This window comes from Salminus brasiliensis, chromosome 11 (assembly GCF_030463535.1).
Source record: "Salminus brasiliensis chromosome 11, fSalBra1.hap2, whole genome shotgun sequence".
Taxonomy (NCBI): Eukaryota; Metazoa; Chordata; class Actinopteri; order Characiformes; family Bryconidae; genus Salminus; species Salminus brasiliensis.
Genome location: NC_132888.1, coordinates 18181300 through 18202021, shown reverse-complemented (window position 1 = coordinate 18202021; position 20722 = coordinate 18181300). Strand labels below are relative to the sequence as shown.

Genomic DNA, 20722 nt, shown 5'->3' with positions numbered 1-20722 from the left:
CTGCTGAGTTGATTTACAGCTGAAATTGCTTTGACAAAGCTGAACGGACGCTTTGACATTCAAAGTAGTATATATAATGTAGGTAGGTTTCATCAGAGAACACTGACTGCCATGACTGCAAGTAACTAGATTTCACAGCAAGGTGGAACATGAATTTATGAGCAATAGACATCTGAGGTTTGAAGTCCCCTCATACAAGGGGGCTAAATGCCCTATTCTGCATATTGCCCCAAACACACTGGTATTATATAAACAACCCCTTTTCAGTACTGTACAGAACCCTTTTTGTTTGACTCAATTTAGCTTTACAGTAAATGCACATTGTGTTAAGGGGCATTTTCAGCAGACACAGTCTAAAGGCATACTTATTTGGTGACAGGCTTGAATAAGTCAAACACTTGCCGGAGTTTAATATGTGCATAAACGTTTCTCCCATCATTTCCTTCATAAAGCATTGAGAGTTTTCTTACACATTTGCAATAGAGGTTAAACATGTGTTGTAATATTGCTCTCATCAGCGTGTCAGCGAGGAAATCCTGCCATAGGTTAGAAGCAGTTACAGGGGTTCACAACTCGTTGTGGATACAAATGAGTTTAATATGATTTGATGGTTACAGATGTACAATGTACAGCAGACCCTACAGAGTCTGAATAAATCTTAGTTACACACGTCACACATCAGATGACTTGAACCCAAGGTGGAAATGTCTCCGAGCAGACGCTCACTGTGGCACGGGTAACAGACACGTTTTTCAGTCATTTTGTCAGTCTTTTTTTTTTTTTTTTTTTTTTCCTTCTTCCTTTTTCAAGTTGAAATGAGAAAGCTTACTTTTTCCACTTCATCCCAGACTTTAGTTAAGGGTGTGCTTTATGTCATGAATGGAGATAAAAAAAAAAAAAGGATTAAAGAAAGAAAAGAAAGAAAAGAAAATAAGGTGACAATAAAACAAATTCATAACCCTCAGCGTGATTAAATGGTAGAAACACAAATAAAACTTGTATCTCCAAAATGGCAACTTAACAGGAAAAAGGAAAACCACCTTAACTTGCTGATGATGATGTTATTCCAAGAAATTTTGCAGACCATTTCTATTGGTCCATTCATCATGGCATCATGGCACAAGACACAATGCAAAGGACAGTTGCCAGAAATTGTGTCAAATTGTGTCAAAGTCAAAAAGTACAAATATGGAGATACAAGGTTTTTACCAGCCATTGACAAGATATACACGCACACACTTTTCTTCTCAACAAAGGAAACATCCTTCCAGCTCAAGTTGCTTAAGTGCCACCACAACGCAAAATACAATAAGCTTAAGTAAAAAAAAAAAAAAAGAAAAAAAAAGAAAAAAGAAATAGCACTTTGGCTCAGTGTTGGGGAAGCTACTCCAGACATGTTACTACACTACCAAGAACAAGCAGCTTAAAAAGTGCTTTGGAGCCACTTCATGATAAACATGAAGGAGGCTCAGACTTTAAAACTGAGTGTAATGCGTAGCTCTGATGGAGCTAGCTAGCTGCTGAATAGAGGGCGTGAACTGAACTGCTTTAAAACCAGACTTAAGATACCATCAACACACAAAGCAGCTTAATCCAGCTCTTAGCTATTAGCATAGCAACGCAGCTCCTCCCCAACACTGCTTTGCGTGCGTTCACCTTGCAAAAACAAATTACGAAAAATTTCATGATTTCATGAAGACACCCAATTAGCAGACTTGGAAAAGGCCACTCTCTTTGCCAGCAGGACGGACGCAGTAGCACCTGCCATCTTTTTACCCATTCTAGGACATTCGTAACACGTGCACTGTGCAGTCTGGGCTCATGTTCGACTCCCCACAGTCTAGACTGAAGACCATTTAGGAGTCATAGCATTTCAGATTTGGACAGGTCCACAAACCTAGTCAGCCTTAGGTTCAGAATATCTTTGCTTACTCAATAAAATAAAAAAACCCAACATCTCAGCCAACAACAGTCCTGCATCCACCACAATGTTCTACTTGGTCATCAGCCCATCTATTCGTTCAGTGCATATCAACCTTTTCTTCAGAGGCACAAAGTTCACGCTCCAAGTTTTCCAGGGATTTCCCCCCAGTTCTGTTTAGTGTAACAGAAGATGGTTCTCTCCGTATGTGATATATGAACTCTCTCTGGGACCACAACCATTTTCTTCTACATCTATGTACATGTAATCACTCAAACATGCAAACAGATTATTACAAGGTGTTCTCTTAAAAAAAAAAAAAACAAGAAGAAGAATAAGAAGAAATACCAGAATTGACACAGAAGCACCTTTGTTTTGGGAACTACATTTTAGCCCCGCTTAAATGAGAGAAGAATTCCCTTTGGATGTTTCAAAACAGTCTGGAAATCTCCATTGCTCTTCACGGTTTTACACCACACCACGGAATACCACTTAAGGTTCACAAATGAGCCCTTTGACATTCAGAAGAGAGCACTGAGAGCTACATGGTCTCAAACGAGGAGCATCACTTAGAAGAGAAGGTTACTGCGCAATATGACTCCAATATGTCAATCATTCTATTTTTTCCCCCTCCTTCTTCTTCACCTTGCATACGAACTAGCACAGCCACAAAATGTTAGAAAGGTGAGTGTCTGGAATGCACTCGTAAAACAATCTGATACAAGGTTTTTACCTCCATCTTCTGTCACAAATGTCTGATATGACTTCAGCCTTGTTACTCCATATGGAAATGCACAGTTTTGGAGATCACAGCTTGTTTAATGTGTGGAGTTGGCTTATTCCACCCCCCTATCCTGTGTCCCTTTAAGTCATCAGTAAGTCATGGAGTGGCTGAAAACCTGGTTTAAGGGAGTTTAAAGCAGATTTCCAAGGAGTGGAGCTAACCTCGATAACCTCACGCAGGTCAGGTGACCATGGCGGCCTGGGTCACACTTATAAAAACAAAGGTGCTACGAAGGGTTCTTCGAACGATGGCATAGGAGAACCATTTTTGTAAAGGAGCTGGGAGTGAAAAGAACCTTTACATTGACAGCTCTAAACATTTAAAAAGTTCTTCATGCTCACGTCTGTACAAAATTGGTTCTTTTATGGCATTTCCTCAAACAAGATTGTGTAGCACCCTTAGGTTTTTTGAAGAGTGTAGTGTGTCAAGTTGTTCTCTTATTCTGTGGTGGGAGTTGGTTCAATGCAAGCTCTTGCGAAAGGCTGTCAAAGTAACAGTGCACCCAGCTGAGCGTCCTTTAAGGCTAAGGCTAGGACTTTAGCTAGAGCTGGGGCCTCTAGGGTGCCACCCGAGGCAGCGCTCTCTGCTGCATGGCGGCACCAGCACATTCCTAACCACTGCCAAAGGCAAGGCTCTGCTTCTGCTATTATGTATCTATATATAGCTCTACACACACAGGATTATTTATACATATACAAACACACACTTATGTTTTTTTTTTTATATTTCTGTGCATGTATGAAAGTACTGACTTCACCATATGCTCCTGCCACTTAAGACAAAGCAAGCATTCAACTATTTCAACAACGGTCCTGTAGAAGCAAACACATATCGTGGTGTTTGAATGTGTGTGCATATCTGGAAACCCATCTTTGAGAATACTGCCTGTTTATTTTAACGTAACAAATGCATTTCCGTGTAAACTTGCTTTAAGGCAAAGCCTCGCTGTAAGCCTTCTTCTTGTGTGTGTGGATTTCAGAACATGGAGAGAGATCACATCAGATGAGTAAATAACCCAGGTGGAGATTTCAGGCTTAGGTCAACAGTACAAGCCGTCAACCACGCTGTACAACAGGCTACCACCACCACCACCCACCAGTTCTGCCACCATGACAGTACTCTAAGCCACACCCATACAGACACATGCCTCCAGCACAATTGGTCCCTCTGTAGTGGTGCCTCCTCACAAAGCCACATGCAGAGATCAGCTCTTTTCTATGGATCCCCTGACAGCTGGTAAAGGGCCAAAGGTCTTAATCAATGCAAGTCTGGATGGAGCTCTGAAAGGATAATGATGACAACCAATGAGAGCTGGCCACATGATTGCAAACATTCACGCATCATCATGTGTGTATGTATGTGTGTGTGGGTATGTGTGGGGTGTAATGGGGCTGCTTCACTGGCCACGGTCAGTGGATCAGAGCTTCTCTATTCACGCAAACTGATAAGTCATGGTCTCACCTGGTGTTTTAATAGAAGTCGTTTTGGCTCATCCACTTGCAATGATACATCTAAAGGTTATAGCACAGCTTGCATATAAATTATTGGCATTTTTTTTTTAAATTAAGCTGTTGGTACTAATATGTAGGAATACAAAAACAAATCAGAAAAAAAAGTCGTTTGCATCTAGCACATATTAGAAATCCACTGGTCCATAGAATCCATCGATTTCATTGTGGCAGGAGAAAGAAACCAGAAATGGTGGAGGAAGTAACACAGGGCTTTTCATACTTGCAAAACAGCACACACACACACACACACACACACAAACATACACACATAATCCTTAAATGCAGGGCATGGAGAAGAAAAGCAGCAACCTTCATAGGAACAGAAACACAAGCGCACATGTATTTGTCCTTCACTTGTCTCATATAAAAGGGAGTGGAGAAGCTTCCTGTCCACCAGGCCTGAGCACAGGTAGAGTATTCATTCCAATGGTGTAGATGTGTGGAGCAATGCTTCACATTATGAAAAAGAAAAAAAACCCAAAAAACAAAACAAACAACCCAACCAAACAACGGGCATTTTACAATTTAATGAGAAAAACTATATTAGGTTACCCTCTGTTTTTTTGCCTCTTTCTCTCTTGCTGTCTTTTTTTAGAAAGTCACATAAATAGTCAGATCCTCTGAAGTCTGAAGAGCCTCTGAAGGAAAGTGAGCCTGGTGCTGACAGAAGGCTGCTTTTTTTATCCCCCAGAAGAAATATTGAGTGTGGCTGGAAAGATGCGATGTCTTTTCTTCAGGGTTCATGTGTGTGACCAGGGCCTTGCGGACACGAGTGACCTTGCAGCTCAGAAACTGGCCCCTCTCCCTGCCATGTGTAATCAGATGTGAACAAATCCAAACGACAGTGTGTGAGAAGGTGGGTGGACGTGTGTATGTGTGTGTGTGTGTGTGTGTGTGTATATTATATGGAGTGAAGAATGCACAGTTCTGTCATTAGCCCATACAAGAGCGTCCCGCAGCGTGGCTGTGTGAGAGCAGGAAGGACTGAACCACTTCGTCCGTTGCCTGGGGGCTGGTGTTGACGTCCTCCAGAGCGTCGGCCACCGCAAACTGCCTGTCCCGCAGACGGTTCCAGTTAGACAGGATGTTGTGGTACTCAAACACCTTCTCGTAGTTTCCCACTGAATTGTAAAGCTTGATTAGGCCTCTGTAATCGTACTCCAGTCCACTGTAGCCTTCCCCAAACAGCTTCTTACCTAAGGGACACATGGTATATGGGAGAACGCTATGGTGCGGGAACAGAAGGCCAAGTGTGTGCACGTTTGTGTGTATAAAAGACTTTACTCACCGATGGCGATGGAGCGCAGGTAGAGGCGCTCGGCGTCATCGTACTGGTTCATGTCATAGTTGTAGAGGGAGGCCAGGTGTCCTACGGAGAGAGCTACTTCATAGTCCTCCTGTCCCAGCAGCTGCTCTTTGATCTGGATGGCCTTAATGTGCATTTCCTCAGCCTCCTGCAATACAACAGCATGAGAACGGAAACGCAAATCAGACATCTCACCCCACACATATTCATTTCAGAGTGATAATGATATTATACACAGTCATATCAGGAAAATATTAAGATCACCCTGGGTTTGAAATGAAATGAAAACGGACAATTTTACTAGTACAACTTAATGTATTTGAGCACTGTACAGTGGAGGGAAAAAAAGTATTTAGTCAGTCACCAATTGTGAAAGTTCTCCCACTTAAAAAGATGAGAGAGACCTGTAATTGACATCATAGGTAGACCTCAACAATGAGAGACAAAATGAGAAGAAAAAAAAAAACAGAAAATCACATTTTTTAAGAATTTATTTGCAAATAATGGTGGAAAATAAGTATTTGGTCAATAACAAAAGTTAATCTCAATACTTTGTTATATATCCTTTGTTGGCAACGACAGAGGTCAAACGTTTTCTGTAAGTCTTCACAAGGTTGGCACACATCGTTGCTGGTATGTTGGCCCATTCCTCCATGCAGATCTCCTCTAGAGCAGTGATGTCTTGGGGCTGTCGGCGGGCAACACAGACTTTCAACTCCCTCCAAAGGTTTTCTATGGGGTTGAGATCTGGAGACTGGCTAGGCCACTCCAGGACCTTGAAATGCTTCTTACAAAGCCACTCCTTTGTTGCCCTGGCAGTGTGCTTGGGATCATTGTCATGCTGAAAGACCCAGCCACGTTTCATCTTTAATGCCCTTGCTGATGGAAGGAGGTTTGCACTCAAAATCTCACAATACATGACCCCATTCATTCTTTCATGTACACGGACCAGTCGTCCTAGTCCCTTTGCAGAGAAACAGCCCCAAAGCATGATGTTGCCACCCCCATGCTTCACAGTTGGTATGATGTTCTTTGGATGCAACTCAGCATTCACTCTCCTCCAAACACAACGAGTTGTGTTTGTACCAAACAGTTCTACTTTGGTTTCATCTGACCATAAGACATTCTCCCAATACTCTTCCGGAACATCCAAATGCTCTCTAGCAAACTTCAGACGCGCCCGGATATGTACTGGCTTAAGCAGGGGAACACGTCTGGCACTGGAAGATCTGAGTCCCTGGCGGCGTAGTGTGTTACTGACGGTAGCCTTTGTAACGTTGGTCCCAGCTTTCTGCAGGTCATTCACTAGGTCCCCCCGTGTGGTTCTGGGATTTTTGCTCACCGTTCTTGTGATCATTTTGACCCCACGGGCTGAGATCTTACGTGGAGCCCCTGATCGAAGGAGATTAGCAGTGGTCTTGTAGGTCTCCCATTTTCTGATTATTGCTCCCACAGTAGATTTCTTCACACCAAGCTGCTTGAATATTGCAGATTCAGTCTTCCAGCCTGGTGCAGGTCTACAATTTTGTTTCTGGTGTCCTTCGACAGCTCTTTGGTCTTCACCATAGTGGAGTTTGGAGTGTGAATGTTTCAGGTTGTGGGCAGGTGTCTTTTATACTGGTAACGAGTTCAAACAGGTGCCATTAATACAGGTAATGAGTGGAGGACAGAAGCCTCTTAAAGAAGAAGTTACAGGTCTCTGACAGCCAGAAATCTTGCTTGTTTGTAGGTGACCAAATACTTTTTTTCCACCATTATTTACAAATAAATTCTTTAAAAATCAGACAATGTGATCTTCAGAATTTTTTTTTCTCATTTTGTCTCTCATTGTTGAGATTGACATCATAGGTAGACAACAGGCCTCTCTCATCTTTTTAAGTGGAAGAACTTGCACAATTGGTGACTGACTAAATACTTTTTTCCCCCACTGTAGTTCTACAATTACAGACTGTTGTGCATCTGTTTGTCTACATACTTTGTTGGACACTTTCACCCTGAGATGGACTACAATCTGTATACATTAAAATAAAAGTGCTCCTATATGGTAGGTGGAGCTGATAAAGTGGACCCTGTTCATTTAAAACCAGGGGTGGTTATATATATTATATATTTGGATATGACTGTATGATTCAACTCATTGAGTTCTGTTCCAACCATAAGCAAGTCTACAGGGAGTTTGGTCTCATCACGAAGGACATCAAAAGAGCATAAATAAGAACAGCACAGCTAGCCAGTTAGTTTAAGTGTAATCTAACAATTGTCAGAGATTTACACCCCTGCGACTAGGACTTATAATATGGGTGGTCAAAAATCTCAAATCAGTAAAGTACTTCGAGTCTAGACAAGTGGATTTCTTCATTTGCGCTGATGTTTAAAAACACCCTAGTCTGCTGATGTTTGCTTTGAAGATGAATAAAAGTATAACCTTAAACTTGCGCATGGATTGGTAGAGGCGGCCTAGGTTGCCGTAGTGTTTTGCTGTCTGGACGTTGAACTCGCCGAAGGCTTTTTTGGCCAGCTGCAGGGAGGAGAGGTGCAGATCATGAGCCTCCTGCAGGAGGCGCTCTTCTGTTTCTTTATTATGGCAGTCAATGGCAATCTCCTCCAGAATCAGAGCTTCAGGGAGAGAACAACATACAACAAATAAACAAAGTGAAACTCAAAAGGTGCTGAAACTCAAACGGAGTGAAATTGGAGTGTTCTGTTCTTTCAATACACTGAGGCAACACTCCCGAGAGACCCACGATACCACGAGCACCAGGCTACTCTGAACTGTCAAGGGTTGCCTCCATGCCGTCTTTATAGAGATGCAGCTGTGAATGAGGAGAGTTATGAAAGCTGTTGAGAGTGCGACTCTCACCTTTCACCCTCTTGGAGGAGGCCAGCAGCAGATGGTCCTCAGGGAGAATGTGAGTTATGATGTCTATGGCACGTTCTGCATGAAATCTAAACACAACAGCACAAGTCTTGAGTAAGACCACAGAGCTACATTACTCATGAAATTGGCACAATTCTGTGTTCCTGAAAAAAAGGCAACATTTCCATGAATAAAAAAATAAATAAAAAATACAAGCATCCCCTCTGATACTTTAACTGGGTTAAAGGGTAGGACCGCAAGCAGGAGACTGTGTAACAGGTTTGCATTCCTGATGGTCAAAAACACTTCAAGAAGCATTAGTTCAAAAAGCCTACGTGAACTTCTACATGTCTTTAAGGATGATGCTGTGAGCCAAATAGTGCTTTTTCTAGAGGGAGCGCATGTCACGTTGCAAAAAGCAATACTTGGCAATAAAAAGGATTTATGCTGATGAACTGAACTTGCCCTGAATTTAAGAACACTGATGTTTTTAGCACAAATATAGCAGATCAAAACAAGTTTCATTGTGCCTCTGACCTACCAGATATTTATCAGAGCCTTTTCCAACAATACAAAAATAAGACAACATGAATGATCTTGGTTTGTGTGTCTTTGGTCAGTCGATTCAAAATGGAAAGAAAAAAATAAACAGAACAGGGAAAAAGACGTTTGGTTCTGTTGATGTCAGTCTGATAAATGAGAAATCATCTTGGTTTAATAGTTTCACAAGCTAATCAAAAATTAAATAACACAAATTAAAAGATTTTATTTATTCAAAAGCAAGTTTTCTTATGTGTACTGGACATAAAACCTACATACTGACACTCATGGGTGAGAAATCATATGACAACATCTCAGCTTACTAGTATATCTAAAGTATTAGGATGTGCCTTAAAAGGTTCTATGGAATAAGAAATTATTGATCCAGTAAGCAGATCATACAAAAGCATAGGACTGTCAACAAAATGTGAACCCTTAAATACAAGTTCGGGCATCAAAATCTTTATATACAGAAAAATGTATCAGCTTTGTTACTGCAGGGCCATTAAATCAAATCAAACATTCTAGATATTTTTCAATGCCGTTTTTTAAAGTGAAAATCGAATGACCAAAGGACACAGACCAAAACCCCTTCCCAGTTTTCCAATCCTTAAACAGGACTTTACAGACAAGTCTAAAGTCTCTCTCCAGCCAAATAAGCAATTAGCATGTCCAGAAATAGAGCAGGTTACTCACAGTGCATTGTCGAATTTACCAGAGCTGTACTGGTGCACATAAGAGGAGTATGCTAGATCCTCATGCGCCGTGGCCACATGGATATTCTTCCCTCCAAACACAGACTGCCGAATATCGAGGGCGGTCTGACAACAGAATGCATTAACATGGTTAACGACTGAACAACTTTTCTGACCGTGTTAAATGTTTTAAGGACAATATACTGAACCCACCTGATATATGGCAACAGACTGACAGATGTTATCCACATTTAGTAGATAAAATCCATAATCTAGCAGTGTGTCAGAGTACTTTGGGTGCTTGTGTCCAAAATGTTCCCTGAAAATGAATGTATACATTAGTGACAAAATCTTCTACATTACAAAGCAGAAATACAAGACAAAAAAGTGTCAGTGGTAGCTCACCGTGCTAGAAATACTGCATGTTTTATCAGCTGTTCTGCTTTCCTGAACTCCCGTTTGACAACACATGCCTACAGGAAAAATAGCAATGATAATAAAAGAGGATAACATTCACTATATAGCCAATATCTAGGGTCCTCTACTGCAATCTGTACTGCAGATTTTTTTTATATAACCTAAAGTGCTGTAAATACCTTAGAAGCTTGTCTCAAAACATCAACCACCACTTTCACAGGCAAACCGACTGTGATCTCCCTCATGGCTTCTATACACCACCGGTATGCCTGGAACACCAAGGAGCACACAGTGTAGCTAGAGTAAGATACTAATACCACAAAACAGAATACCCATCGTATCTGGGTGTTCGGCTCCTTACCTCGTCATAGTGACTTTTGGCGAAGAGCAGAGCACACAGTTCACCATAAAGGGCAGCCTTGTTAGCATGGTGGCCATGTTTGGCCAGCTTGTCCATGTAAGACTGGGCCAGTTTAAAGGTCTCCTCTCCCAGGTGATATTTGCAGTTGCCATTACGCACATGAAGTAACCTAATACAATCAACGAGGAACAATGAGAAGAGTCAGTGAAAATGAAAAAGCTGTAGCTTGGCAAAATGAGCTGGCCAGTGACAGTTTTCATTAAAATGATTATTTTTATGGCAAACTTTTTAGCTCTGGAAACAGAACTTGTCTGTAATACTTGATTATTAGCAGACAAAAATGTATGTATTAGCAGACATACATTTTCTATGTAAGAAAGCACAGTTACACAAACATTTAGAGTCATGTGACACTTCTCTCCTACAACAAAACGCAAAGATACCATCCCAAACGACACACTACCACACTAAATAGGCAGTAAAAGGTCTAAATGCCTAAAGTTCTCAAACAGCTCTACAGGGCAAAGGTACAGGATCTAACTCCCGACTAAAAAGTTGACCAGCAGATGTCAGGTGCAGGAAAACATAGCTAGTGATGTCATCCCCATCATAAAACGATGAGGTGAGCAACCTTAGAGCTCATACAGCATTGTGAATTCCAAATAATGCCACGGACACACTAGAAATGTGCAGATTGTGACTCCTTGCAACATAAGCATGAGTAATATACACCAAGAACACAAGCCCCAAGCAGTAATTACATAAAAATAAAGACCTGCTACACCTAATCTAGTTTCCCAAATCATTGTGTACCAGACAGCCCCTCTTTCATGTAGTAATTTACAAAATTAAGAGAGGAAGAATTTTGTACCATGCCCAGACACCACTAAAATGAGCACTTTATCCATTTTTGACTTTCAATGCCGTTATACAAGAGAGCATTCCTTCAGAGGTTCGTACAGCCAAAGCAACTGTGGTACTGGTTAATGATGTGAATATGTGTGTCAAAGTTCAAAGCTGAAATGGAAACAGCGTTTTACATGTGAAATTTCGCCACTGCAGAATGTATGTAATGCAAAACCACTCATACATGAATTTCCATTGCAATTCATGTAAATTCACTCTTGAAATTACAGTGTCATAAAGCTAGTGTGGCAGGTTCAACCCACAAGCTCTTACTGTAAGAGACAGCCATTGCATTTAGAGCTGTGCATCTGAGGCTTTCGATTAGAGACAACACTAGATGAGGTACCATGTAGCCAAGTGAGCAAATCATTACTAAATATTCTCACACACACACTCACATTAATAGAAATTTCATTTCTAGGGCAAATTGTGTCCTGTGTCTCTACCAGACAGCTTAAGAGACTGGTATTTAAAGGGCCCATCACAAAAAACTGTTCCCAGAGTTTGAAGGATTATGGTAACACTGTTAAAGTTCCAAAATGTGCCGTTCACTCCCCAGTTAATACAGCCTTATGCAAAAGTTTGGGTACCCCACCCATTGAAATGTTTTTTTTTTTTTTTTTGCTTGTTTTTTTAAACGAAGAAATCCTCTACAGAAAACTTAAGTATGACTATTTATTAGTTGAAGTTAATGAACATATATTGCATGTGCAATAACCATCATGCCACATGTTACATTATGATAAACTGGAACTTTTGCATAAAACCAGCCAGTTTTGAATTCAGTCTCACTGAGGTCATGTCGGTTCACCCCAGCACAGATTACCCCTGCTGGTTTTGCCTGCCAGAGTTCAGCTCCACCCATTTACAATTGCAGTCCATCCTATATCAGTCCTAAAGCCACTGTTACCAAAACCGTCGGTTTAAATTCTGACATAAAAAGAAAATGTGTCAGAAATAATTGACATTTTTAGAACATAATGTAGGAAACACACCCTTTAAAAATGCACCCTGAGACTCACCTCACGCAGCACTCCACTGCACGATACCAGTGCAAAACCTCATCATGTAATGTACACAACTGGAGACAGGAAAGGAAGACTTTCTCCGCATCCCCATACCAGCCAGCGTCAGACAGAAAGCCACCTGACAGGAAGACAGACCCATTACAACCAGCGTAAATAGACCCATATAGCAGTTGTCACCCATGAGAGAGCGCAGCTGCTTACCTAGAACAAAGCCAAACTGGATGGCTTTTTCTTTAACGTGAGCATCTGACTCTGCGATGTACGAACATCTACGGCTGAAGGAGTTAGCCAGGATTGAAGCCACTTTCACACCATGATCCATCAGTGCCTGGAAACAGTGATGCAGGAGGTGTCTGAGGAAGGAAAAGGAAAAAACTAAGAAAAAAAACCCACTCAGACGCTGCACAGAACAAAGTACTGTCAAGAAATGCGGGGGGTGGGGGGGCTTCTAAAATAAATCATCAAGCTGTTTTGTTCAAATTTTACATTGTTTATCTAGAACCAACGGTCCAACAGGGTTCTATTTTAGGGCCTATAATGCTGAAGTAAATTAGGGCTATAATGAAGTAAAGTGCAAGCTTACATACAGAGTCTAATGGGTTTAAAGGGTTCAACACTCAAGATGCTTAGTAACAACACAGCCAGCAGTGATGATGAAACCCTTCAACTTTTCCAACAATCTTAGTGACGATTTCTATAAATATCATATGATGTCAAATGTCCAAGTCACGCCATTGTAACACTAAAACAGGCCCGAACTCCGCTGCATACAAAAAAGGGACAAACAGACCACAGCTGGGTTCCATTGTCAAATACCTTTTGTCAGAAGCTCGGAGGACTTTGGCAAAGACCTCAAGCTCACAGAACTCCCCTCCCAGCTGGCAAAGCCGGCCTTGCTGGTAAAGCTGGAAACAGAGAGAAAATATGAGGGTGATAACGCTTATTGTCCATCTGACACAGAGCAGATAACTGAGCCTTTCCCTTGGGAAAGAAGCAGAGCTAGAAAACGTACATAGGGAACACCAACGGGACACTCCGACACCAAATCACAACAAGCAGTTTGCGCAAGATCAGAGAGACCTCTGGTCAACTTCTTTTTTTAATATTATCCAGCAATGTCAACATGCTTCTGGCAGCCCACAGCTTCAACGTTGACACACACTTTTATGTCATGGTTTACTATTACCAATCCTTGATTTGCACACTAGACCAGTTACACATATTGATTCCAGTATTGGTACCAAGTGTAAGATCACAATCCTCAATTCCACATATTACTGTGGTAGAAAAGCAAATGGTTGTCTGAAGAAGATAATCACAAGTTTACTTGATTGAGCACGGTGAAGCTTTTCTTTTTAAATAAATTTAACACAATATGCTTTTCTAAGCATATCAAGTATACGGTTAGTGCTTAAAGAACACTGGTCAACTGCAAGTTTCATTACCAACAGTGTAATGAGACTGGTTTGTTTAGATGAAGTGAAGAGGATGCTGAATAAAAATCACTGTAGAATATCTGTAGTTTTTAAGAATCTGTCACTACTGATGTATTTAGTCTGTGATTACATGTATTGTGATAAATATTGTGTATCGTAATTTTTTTTTTAATATCGTGATCTAGTATTTTTTTTACTACATCGCCCAGCCCTCCTGCGCACCTTGTGCTAGTTCTTTGAAATAAATAATAAACATATGAAACTAGAAGCAAACAACTCACAGCTCTCCACTCATTTTTAACTTTTTGAACCTGTCCTGCGTGCCACGGTTTCATGATGAAAGGACCAAAAGAAATGGAATAAAAGATTTTAAGACTGATTTCCCTGAAACGTTTAAGGTTTTTGTCCTCCTGTGTTTTTGCCTCACAGCGATTACCAACTACAATTTGCCAAATTGCAGTATGGTCTTTTGATTGTTTGTACAATAAAATACACACATTATAAATAACTGGAATTACTTCATTGTGAAATACAGACACTGAAACTGGGGAGAGGCACAATACAAGCTCTCCCTGGGCCTAGTTCAGAAAGTATTGCGTACTAGTCACCGTCACAAAAACCTTTTCCCCACTTTCTGACAGTTTGAATCTTGATAGTGCGGGATGAATGGACCAACAGTAACGCCCCAAAATGACTGACAATCGTTCTGCATTGATTTCCACTGAAAGACAGTTAGCGTACAATGTTTTTATGCGGTTTTAACAGTCAGATCTAACTTACTGGCCAAACTGCAGTACAGTTCTTAGATCTATTAAACACTAAATACAAATTCCATAAGAGACATAAATGATTGGATTAGGAACTAGACTTACAGTGAGTTTAGTGATGCAGCAGGACATCTGCTAGAGTTTGGAGCATTGCTGTAAGGATTTGATTGCATACAAGAGCTAAAGCTTTTGCACGGCAATGCTGATAGTAGTATTATGACAATAAGCTTCTGTTTGATTAAGAATGAAACCACATAAAAAGTATGCATGTATGTATGCATGCATATATATATATATATATATATATATATATATATATATATATATATATATATATATATATATATATGCATATATAGTGCTAGATCACTTCGATAAAAATCAAATAGTATGAAATCAGGAGTGTTGTGTCAATGTCACCCACAAGTTTGATCTTTTTTTTTAGACATATTTCAAATCAGTCAGTGGTTCTGTATATTATGTAAAAATAGAAATGCCCCAAAAATGAATTGGAATAAAATATTTTTCCATTGAAAGTTTAGTGAAATTCGTCTGTAAAGCAGTAGTTTTTAGAGATAGAGGGTTTGTGTATGACCGTGATAACTGACTCGCTTGCCAAACTGCAGTATACTTATTAAATTACTATGAACTATTAAACACTCATCATTTCTATGAGACCTGTGTCACCTGTGAACTAAACACACTGAAAGTAGAGTCAGATAAGCTGAGCATTAAACTTGATTTGACAGACAGAACGAGGCACAGACCTGACCCTGGAGCTGTCTTACTTCTTATTATGCCAACAGCTTCTGTTAAACGTTTCTATCCTGATTAAAAACTGAACCAAACCAGGGGGACAGTCTTTATTGTTTCAGGTCTTGTAAGATCAGCTGGCTCTGCTGGAAGTCAGAAAGTGTCAGACTAAGCTAGGATAGCTATAGCTAATTTGTTGACACTAGCTGGCCAAGTCAACTTAGCTAGCTTTGGGCTAGCTAGCAGCTCATATTTGCTTGATTAAAAAAAGACAATGTCTAACACTCTTATTAATACAATACTAACAATAATAATAATAATAAATATGGCATAATATTATTAACATTAAAACACACCGATTTACTCGCGACCGTTCTTTATAACAATGAGCCAACGTTAGCTAACCTAGCTAGCCGAGTCAACGATAGCCTGTTAGCTAGCTGGCTCCTCTGCATCCTCTAAAGTGTTTCCAAAAGGTGGCAGATCCAGCTCCAGAAAGTATAAATCCACCCCGAGATTTCGTTCAAACTGCCCGTTAGGCTCAGGTGCAGCAGAACAAGCCATGCCGTCGGAACAAACTCCTGGGGTGGATTTTTACTTTCCGGACCTGGATCTGCCCCGCTGAGTGTTTCTGGGTCAGATGTCGCTCGTGAAGTCTTCTCGTTACCTTGTAGTACACATCAAACTGGATGTTTTCTGGCAGAGACCGTATATCTCTCCGCGACCTGCTGTAGTTGTCCACCACTGCTGATATCGCGGTGTTGTACAGTGTCTCGGGGATCCACTCGAGCTCCACAGCGGCCATGTTGTTTTCCTTCTCCAAATCCAGCTGCCTCCTCCTGCTTCCACCTCCTCCGCTACCTGGTCGAGGTACAGGGCTCTTCTCCGGCACTCCTCATACACCTCTCCGCTCAAAGCCCAACACTGATCGACTGTCGTTCGGGTTATGAACGCAAACCCGTTATAATCTCATGTTTAAGTCTCTCTCTCTCTCTCTCTCTCCCTCCCCTCTCTCTCTGGCTCTCTCTCTCTTTCTGCTCGACGCAGTGACGTACAGGAGCCGACGTGATAACCGGAGAGCGCTCACAGGCGACCTCTGCTGGGCAGATTGGGGAAGTACACCTCTGCAGCCTTTGGATATAGACTTTTTGTCCAAATGTTTGTGGACACCCCTTCTAATGAATGCATTCTGCTACTTTAAGTTGCACCCACTGCTGGCACAGATGTGCAAGTACACACACACACACAGCTTGTCTTGTTTGTGTAGAGAAGTGCTGCCAATAGAATAGGACTCTTAGGAGCAGATGAACAAACATGAATCTGTTGCCTAATGCCAGGTGTGGGATAGAGGGGTATAAAGCCCCCCAGCATTGTGCTGCAGAGAACTGTATTTTCTAGAAATGGTGCTCCATTAAACACTGATTGGATGAGTTTGGGAGTTGGGGATGAGATCATCCAACATCCCAACCTCACTAAGACTCATGTTGCTGAATGCAATCAAATCCTTACAGCAATGCTCCAAAATTAGCATAAAAAAATCAGCTAAAAGACAGCAGGATAAACTTTTTTTTTTTTTTACTATCCTTGATTTCAGAAGAAACAATGGAATGAGCAGGTGTCCCAATACTTTTGTCTATATAGGTTAAGAGGAATCCCTTACGTTTAGCATTCCCCTGCTTTTACTATGTATCATCCCAGCTGGCCAGCAATGTGTATTGCTGTTGATACCTGGTTGAACGTAATGTAATGTGGTCATGGCGTTGTGGACGTGACCGATATTCAGTGTCAGGACAATGTCTATTGTAAAACAACGGCTACAACGTCGATATTAAAATAGTGACTATTACACTATTACATAACTCACAGTACGTAAAATAAGCTTTCAGTAAATAAATAATAGCCAGACATAAACAGACCAATGACTGTTGAAAGAAAGAATGACCTAATACTTTTAGTTTTTCCAGTAGACAAAAATAGTCAGTTCCTACTGTTATCATACTAAAATCAGCAGCCATGTCCTGGTTTACAAACATCTAAATGACTTTTCACACCATGACACAAAGTCCTGAACTACTGCTCCCTGAACGCATTCCTGGCCTCCCAACAGGCTGGGTTCTTCGAGGGGCTTTAGTAAATACTCAGGATGTACAGCCATGACAAATCAAAGATCCACTGGAAGGTTCAAATTATTATTATTCCCTATAATATTTTGTGAAATTGTTAACTTTGACTAATTTAAAGAAAATCAAATATCAAGCACACTCCCGATACAGCGGAGCCCATATGTTATTCAGTGAGCATTACATCCAGTGACAGTATTTCAGTTGCCATGATGATAATATTGTGTTTGAAGAATATTGCAATATTACTTTAACGTTAAATATGACTGTCTAGTTACAAGCCAGATATATGAGACGCTTGGCATCATAAAACTGATTCATTTTAGTTGTATTCTAACTGTAATCACAAACATTGCTTTTAGGGATGCCTTTTAATCCAATGACCCCCTGCTGCAACTGGATGTCTACATCCATACAGGCAGAATTTGGAAAGATTAGATATACAGACATAAGTCAGATTTAGGCCTAATCATTATCCATCAAAATTATCATCAACCATTAAACTTTGAATAAACTATAAAACTATTAAAAATGACTTTTGCTAGGCACTGTATAGATTCCAGCTTGTTTGCCACATGTGTTGGTTCTGAAGAGAGGTTTTTTGTGTGATAAAACAAAACATTTACATTTACATTTACATTTACATTTTCGGCATTTAGCAGACGCTCTTATCCAGAGCGACTTACAAAGTGCTTAGCTATTTACCCAAGAAAAACCTCAGCTAGTTCGAATAGACCAATAATTCAAAAGATACCTCCAAGCTTAGACTCTACTAAACACAAGACAATAAGGCGAACATAGAACTATTCGTCCAAGTACTCTCTGAGTACAAGTGTCCACTTCTGCTACAGCAGCCCAACTAGAGCATGAGGCATTCAGACAGGCTTTACTGAGAAGCTTCTGAGAGGACTTGAAAGAATGGTTCATTGGAAAATCTCATTTACACAGCTTTGCCTAGTGGCCTTTTCTGATTGGCCACTTCAGGGCTCAGTGCTTTCTCCTTTTGTTTACCATTTCTCGTGTATCTTTTCCCCAACATAACCGCCTGTGTCCTTTGCCTGTTCTTCTATTTATTTTCAGTCTGATGAGTCATTTACATGCGATGGTCTTGGGGTTCTGGTGTAGGGGTAGGCTTTGTTGAACAGGGGTGTTCTTGTTGTGTTTGCCAGCCAGATTGTTTTAGGTTCTTTTTGTTCCTGTTTTGTTGGTTTTAATCATAATATCAGGAGTATGTCAATTACTTGGTGCTACTAATTGTGTAAAAATGTAATGTAATTTAATAATTATTAAATAAAACACTTTCCAGACTTGTTTCTGTCTGGTTAATGTTTACACTAATGTATAAGATTACATTTGGTGAAATTCTAAGGGAAATTAAGACGTTTGTAGAAAACGCCTAGTGTACTTTCTGTGTAACGTCATCACAGAGATGCGCGCGCAACTAGGGGGCAGAAAGCAGCACTCTGCACGCAAGAGCGACAAGGACAAGGAGCTGTTGTGCAGTAAACTACACCACCCGATACAAGCCTTTTGCCAAAAAATCGTAAAACACGGAAAACGAATTAAATAGAAAAGAAAAACTAAGAAACCGAGCCAACCCCAGAAATTGGGTTTTAAAAACAACTCATAAACAGCGCGACATCTTAAGCGCTTTCGCCCCCTGGCAGCGCGCGCACCCCGTATGTAAACAGGAATAGCCCCTAGCTATTATGATAGTGAGGGGGCGGGGGAACCGTGGGCCAGCCCCCACAGGCCCCGCCCTCATAGGCCCCGCCCCCTCGGGCCGGTTAAGGCAGTGTGCTCCAGGTGCTGCTGCTCAGTTAGTCAACACAGAGGCAGCAAGTGGCCAAGTGCTTTTAGCCTACTAGTTACCTAATTATCCTCATTCTGGCTTTAATCATGTTCATGTAGCTACGTTTCTTCGGTGTTTGGTGATGGTGTGTGTGAATAAAGGCCACTTTGGGTTTCTCAAGACCTGTGTCTGTGTTGTCTCTGTGCTAAGCTAGCTAGCTAGCTAACTCTAGGTCATCATGGCCAGGTCCTTTCGCCGCGTTTTAAGGCAAATATACTGTACAATTGTCATATAGAAAGGTTACGGCACATTTTCGATGTTATATTATATAATTATATTTCAGCGATGTTTAATGTAGCACTATACAGAATTTGACATATTACTGATTTAAAATACTGCTAATTATAATCGCTGTCTGTGTGGGTTTCCTTCCAAAGACACGTGGTAATTATCTGGCTATGCTAAATAACCCCCTAAGTGTGATTGCAACATCCAGGGGGTATTTCTGCCATGCATGATAAATATGGTGACTGGTGAAGTGTTTAATATGATGAAGTTTCAACAGACCTCAAACAGAGCAGACATCTACTCTCCTCCATCTATAACCTACACGCTCCTTTCCCTCCTCTCCTCCTCCAGCCTGCTCCATCACACAGCAGGGCGCTTCAGTTTATTTCTATTTAAAGCTCATTAGCTGAAAGTTGGCTGGCAGGTGCTTGCGGTTCATACCACCGCTACTCTATTGTTTTAGTGTATAAAGTAAAACATGCATGAATATGGAATATTATAGATTGTTATACACATTAGATATTGAGTGTATTTTTATGTTTATTTGTATTATACTCATGGGACACTGTTCACTGATGTAGGACATTACCTTTGCTACAGCGTCGAGGAAAGCTCTGTAGTGTTTGTACATCTGTACATCAGACGTTTCTGTGTATATCTGGGAAATGATGATGATGATGATGAAGTCGTAATGAGAATAGACATTTGAGCTTTCCAAGCTTCCTTAGATAAATATATACTTTATTGATCCCGAGTGAGAGTACAATACAGCAATGCACAATACAGTGCAATAATACAATAAGCCACATAATATAAAAAAGAATATATATATATATATATATATATGATACCATCAACTGTGTATTTGTGTGTGTATGTATATAAATATATATATATATATATATATATATATATATATATATATATATATATATATTACAATGAGGCAAAATATAATAAAAATATGCACTATATAAATAAAATATGCACTATAAATGAGAGACTGTGGTAAAATTATGTAATGATAATAATGATAAGTTATTATGTTTATTGTTATTTTCATGGTTGGAATTTTTTGTACGCTTTTCCTTATATTTCCCCGCCTCCTTTATCTGCTGTCCTTTTTTTTGTGGAAACTGAGAGTCCCGCAGTTTCTTGACTCCACCAGCAGGGTCCGCTGTTTCTCCGTGTTCTGAGGTAAACACGAGGCGGCCCGCCTGCCTTTATCACATCCCACATT

The 20722-nt window shown here is 40.6% G+C and overlaps 1 protein-coding gene across 1 annotated transcript; it reads right to left on the bottom strand.

Annotated features, from left to right (window-relative positions):
- Positions 1–576: 576 nt before the first annotated feature.
- appbp2 (amyloid beta precursor protein (cytoplasmic tail) binding protein 2) lies at positions 577–16308 on the bottom strand. The gene is made up of 13 exons (XM_072692033.1): positions 15950–16308; positions 13143–13231; positions 12528–12679; positions 12321–12444; positions 10393–10561; positions 10211–10300; positions 10020–10087; positions 9828–9933; positions 9616–9740; positions 8383–8468; positions 7948–8138; positions 5505–5670; positions 577–5412 (listed from the first exon to the last, which is right to left on the bottom strand). The coding sequence occupies exons 1-13, from the start codon at positions 16085–16087 to the stop codon at positions 5150–5152; spliced, it is 1767 nt and encodes a 588-aa protein (XP_072548134.1). The 5' UTR covers positions 16088–16308; the 3' UTR covers positions 577–5149.
- Between the last annotated feature and the right edge of the window lie 4414 nt (positions 16309–20722).